At 40.1% G+C, this 5502-nt stretch overlaps 1 protein-coding gene across 1 annotated transcript; it reads right to left on the reverse strand.

Annotated features, from left to right (window-relative positions):
* Positions 1–4806: 4806 nt before the first annotated feature.
* LOC107615717 (uncharacterized) lies at positions 4807–5277 on the reverse strand. Its single transcript, XM_016317756.1, has one exon. It carries the CDS (start codon positions 5275–5277, stop codon positions 4807–4809), a length of 471 nt encoding a protein of 156 aa, XP_016173242.1.
* Between the last annotated feature and the right edge of the window lie 225 nt (positions 5278–5502).

Consider the following 5502-nt stretch of genomic DNA (forward strand, 5'->3'; position numbering starts at 1 on the left):
TGTGGCAAACTGACAAGCAGAAACTATCTGGGACTGCTCTCTATGACTATCGGACCATGGTCAGAGGAAAGATTGTTCATACCCACCCTGACAGGATCAGGGAGATCTTAAAGCTACCTCAGCTGAAGGATGATGAGAGCAGACAAGGGCCTGGATAAGATTCTAGAGGACATATGTATCCCTGGAGCCAGGTGGACCACCAACACAAAGGGTGTCCCAAATCAACTCAAGAGAGAGGATCTCAAACTAGTCGCCAGAGGATGGCTAGACTTCATTGGGCATTCTCTGTTGCCTACTAGCAACCGTTCTGAAGTCACAGTTAAAAGAGCAGTGATGATCCATTGCATCATGATGGGAAAGGAAGTGGAGGTTCATTAGCTGATTTCAGCTGAACTCTACAAAATTGCTAACAAAAATTCTAAAGAGGCCAGGTTGGCTTATCCAAGCGTGATTTCTCTGCTCTGCAAGGACGCTGGAGTAAGGATGGGAATAACTGAGTATATCTCAGTTGAGAAGCCAATCACCAAAGCATCAATGGAAAAACAACAAGCACAGGATGATCCCATCAAGAAGAGAGCACAGGAATTTCTCCCAGAGATCCCTCAATCTTAATACTAGGAGTATCTTGAGACGTCTGTTACCAAGATACGGGAAGCTATGGAGCAAATAATAAAAGAACAGAAGGAACACAGTCAAATGCTGACCTATATGTTTAAAGAACAAGAGGAGCAAGGGCGTGACTTAAGGGAATTGAAGCGCCAAAAGTCTTCTCTTGCAGGACCAAGCACCCCAAGGATCAGAGGAACCCCCGTTCCCCCAGAATAAAGGTTGTTAATTTCCAATTTCTGCCTTAACTCTGTGACAGTGTCCTTATAGAAGTTTACCTTAGGAGTCATATAGTAGTAATTAGTATCTATTTTGATTTTATCTCCAATTAAGCTATAGTTTATTTTTCTCATCATCAGCAAACATGAATAAAGTAGTAGATCTTTTGAATAAAAGGCAATAAAATTTCGAGTTTTAATAAGAGAAATTCTAATTAGTTAAATGTGGTGGCAATGCTTTCTGTCTTCTGAATGAATGCTTGAACAGTGCATATGTCTTTTGAATTTGTTGTTTAAGACTGTTAAATATGTTGACTCTTGAAAGAATGATGAACATGAGACATGTTATTGATAATATGAAAAATCATAAAAATGATTCTTGAAGCAAGAAAAAGCAGCAAAGAACAAAGCTTGCAGAAAAAAAAAAGAGAAAGAAAAAGAAAAAGCAAGCAGAAAAAGCCAATAACCCTTAAAACCAAAAGGCAAGGGCAAATAAAAAGGATCCCAAGGCTTTGAGCAACAGTGGATAGGAGGGCCTACAGGAATAAAATCCTAGTCTAAGCGGCTAAACCAAGCTGTCCCTAACCATGTGCTTGTGGCGTGAAGGTGTCAAGTGAAAACTTGAGACTGAGCGGTTAAAGTCAAGGTCCAAGGCAAAAAGAAGAGTGTGCTTAAGAACTCTGGACACCTCTAATTGGGGACTTTAGCAAAGCTGAGTCACAATCTAAAAGGTTCACCCAATTATGTGTCTGTGGCATTTATGTATCCGGTGGTAATACTGGAAAACAAAGTGCTTAGGGCCACGGCCAAGACTCATAAAATAGCTGTGTTCAAGAATCATCATACTGAAATAGGAGAATCAATAACACTATCTGAATTCTAAGTTCCTATAGATGCCAATCACTCTGAGCTTCAATGGATAAAGTGAGATGCCAAAACTGGTCAGAAGCAAAAAGCTACTAGTCCCGCTCATCTAATTAGAATCTGAGCCACTCAAAAACTCTGAGATATTATTGCCTCTCAACCTATTAGTCTTCTATTTTATTTGTCTAGTTGCTTGAGGACAAGCAACAGTTTAAGTTTGGTGTTGTGATGAGCGGATATTTTATACGCTTTTTGGGGTTAATTTCATATGGTTTTGAGTATGTTCTAGTTAGTTTTTAGTCTATTCTCATTATTTTTTAGGAAAAATTCATATTTCTGGACTTTACTATGAGTTGTGTGTTTTTCGGTAATTTCAGGTATTTTTCTGGCTGAAATTGAAGGAGCTGAGCAAAAATCTGATTCAGGCTGAAAAAGGACTGCTAATGCTGTTGGATTCTGACCTCCCTGCACTCAAAGTGGATTTTCTGAAGCTACAGAACTCGAAATAGCATGCTTCTAATTGCGTTGCAAAGTAGACATCCAGGGATTTCCAGCTATATATAATAGTCCATACTTTGCACAAGGATAGATGACGTAAACTGGCGTTCAACGCCAGTTCTCTGCCCAATTCTGGCATCCAGCGCCAGAAAAGGATCAAAAGCTGGAGTTGAACGCCCAAACTGGCACAAAAACTGGCGTTCAACTCCAGAAATGGCCTCTGCACGTGAATTCCTTAAATCTCAGCCCCAGCACACACCAAGTGGGCCCCAGAAGTGGATCTCTGCATCATCCATCATAGTTTACTCATTTTTTGTAAACCTAGGCTACTAGTTTAGTATTTAAACAACTTTTAGAGACTTATTTTGTATCTCATGACATTTTAGATCAAAACTTTGTACTCTTTGACGGCATGAGTCTCTAAACTCCATTGTTGGGGGTGAGGAGCTCTGCTGTGTCTCGATGAATTAATGCAAGTATTTCTGTTTTCTATTCAAACACGCTTGTTCCTATCTAAGATGTTCATTCGCGCTTAACTGTGATGAAGGTGATGATTCGTGACACTCATCACCATTCTCAACCCATGAACGTGTGCCTGACAACCACCTCCGTTCTATATCAGATTGAATGAGTATCTCTTAGATCTCTTAGCCAGAATCTTCGTGGTATAAGCTGGAATTGATGGCGGCATTCATGAGAATCTGGAAAGTCTAAACTTTGTCTGTGGTATTCCGAGTAGGATTCAAGGATTGAATGACTGTGACGAGCTTCAAACTCCTGAAGGCTGGGCGTTAGTGACAAATGCAAAGGAATCAAGGGATTCTATTCCAACCAGATCGAGAACCAACCGGTGATTAGCCGTGCTGTGATAGAGCGCGTGAGCATTGTTTTCACTGGAAGGATGGAAGGTAGCCATTGACAACGGTGATCCACCAACACACAGCTTGCCATAGGAGGACGTGCGTGTGTGAACAAGAAGACAGAGGAACACAGAGATTCAGAAGACAAAGCATCTCCAAAACTCCAACATATTCTCCATTACTGCAAAACAAGTAACCTTTAATCCATGCTCTCTTGTTTATTTGCAATTCAACTGATAAACATAATTGACTTCCTGACTAAGATTTACAAGATAACCATAGATTGCTTCAAACCAACAATCTCCGTGGGATTCGACCCTTACTCACGTGAGGTATTACTTGGACGACCCAGTGCACTTGCTGGTCAGTGGTACGAGTTGTGAAAAGTGTGATTCACAATTTGTGCACCAGTCGTCTTCTCAAGGAACTGCAGGGAAGTATGTTCTTATTATTGGTTATAGAGATTGTAAATTGGGGTTTTGAGAATGAGGAGTGAATAGTTTAATTTGCAAATAAAGTAAATGAAGAACAAGCAATTTAAATGGCAAGTAAAATAAATAGATAACTGTAAATAAACTTTTGGCAAGGTATGAGAAATTGGAGGTCCTATCCTAGTTATCCTTATCAATGATGATGAAAATTGAATCTTAATTCCACTTTGTTAACCTTTACTAAGATAAAGGAAGGTCAAGGGATTAATTGGTTTGATCTTCGAATCCTATTTATTTCCTAAGAAAAGATTGGTATTATTGAAGTTCAATTTAATTAACAAAGATAACAATTATCAATCATGTTTGAGTTTGATAACTCCTGAGTTACTGATTTCTTAACCAAGACCAAAAGGGAGGAAAGTAAATCTACTGGAATAAAAATGTCTTCAGATGGGAATAACAATAATGTAAGTAAAAGAAAGCAATATTAAACTGAAATACCTCAATTAACATTAATTCGAAAGAGTAATCTGTAACATGGAAGAATTCATAAATAAAATTGGGAAAATAATAAAAAGAGCATTGAACTTGATAAAGAGATAATCCTGAAAAGCGAATAAAATTCTAATTCTAAATCCTAATCCTAAAGAGAGAAGAGAGAGGAGAGAACCTCTCTCTAAACTAAATCTAAATCATGAAAACTAACTAAAGTGGAGACTCTCCTTGAATGGATGCATTCCCCCACTTCATAACCTCTGGTCTATGCCTTCTGGACATGGATTTGGGCCAAAAAGGGCTTCAGAATTCGCTATGAGCGTTTTCTGCAATTTCTGGTGCGTGGCCTCTGTCACGCGTCCGCGTGGGTCACGCGGTCGCGTCATTCGGAGTTTTTCTTGTCACGCGGTCGTGTCAGTCATGCGACCGCGTCATATGTGCTCTGCTTAAGGCGCGTGGTCGCGTCAGTCATGCGGCTGCGTCAATGCCTTTTCGTGCTGGCATGCGGCCGCGTCGCCCATGCGATCGCATGGCTGCCAGTTTCTTCAAAAACTTTGTTTTGTGCTTTCCTTCCATTTTTGTATGTTTTCTTTCCATCCTTTAAGTCATTCCTGCCTTAGAAGATCTGAAACTACTCAACACACTAATCACGGCATCGAATGGAAATAAAGGTAATTAAAATAATTAATTTTAAAGCATAGGAAACATGTTTTTCACATACATCACATAATAAGGAAGAGAAAGTAAAACCATGCAATTAATATGAATAAGTAGGTGAAGGATTGAATAAATCACTCAAACTAAGCACAAAATATATCATAAAATATGGGTTTATCAATCTTCCAAAAGGAGTACCTCAATCTCCTTGTTGCTTTTCATTTGCTCGCCATGATACAACTTGAGACGGTGCCTGTTGACCTTGAAGATATCCGGACTTGAGGGGTGGCACAAATGGTAAACCCCATAGGGTTCCGCTTTCTCTACTTGATATGGGCCTTCCCATTTTGACCTTAGTTTTCCGGGCAACAATCTCACTCTAGAATTGTAAAGGAGGACTAGATCACCGGCTTTAAATTCTTTACCTCTTATGTTCTTATCATGCACGGCTTTCATTTTCTCCTTGTAAAGTCTAGAGTTCTCATAGTCTTCGAGCCATAAACATTCTAACTCCGCTAGTTGTAGCTTCCTCTCAACTCCGGCTCCACCCAAACTTGGATTGCACTCCTTGACGGCCCAATATGCTTTGTGCTCTATTTCCACCGGTAAGTGGCGAGCTTTGCCATACACCAACCGAAAGGGGCTCATGCCAATTGGCGCTTTGTATGCCGTTCGGTAGGCCCATAATGCATCGGTGAGCTTAGCACTCCAATCTTTCCTATTGGGTTTCACAATTCTTTCCAAGATGCGTTTAATCTCCCAATTGGAAACCTCGGCTTGGCCGTTTGTCTGTGGGTGGTAGGCCGTTGCTACTTTATGCATGATGCCATATTTCTTCATTAGCCCTTCCATTCTCTTATTGCAAAAATGTGA

Source organism: Arachis ipaensis, chromosome B9 (assembly GCF_059453495.1).
Source record: "Arachis ipaensis isolate K30076 ecotype BB chromosome B9, ASM5945349v1, whole genome shotgun sequence".
Taxonomy (NCBI): Eukaryota; Viridiplantae; Streptophyta; class Magnoliopsida; order Fabales; family Fabaceae; genus Arachis; species Arachis ipaensis.

What these genes read in the sequence shown, in the direction of transcription:
- LOC107615717 (XM_016317756.1), bottom strand. Translation starts at nt 5,277, where the DNA reads ATGAGCCCCTTTCGGTTGGTGTATGGCAAAGCTCGCCACTTACCGGTG.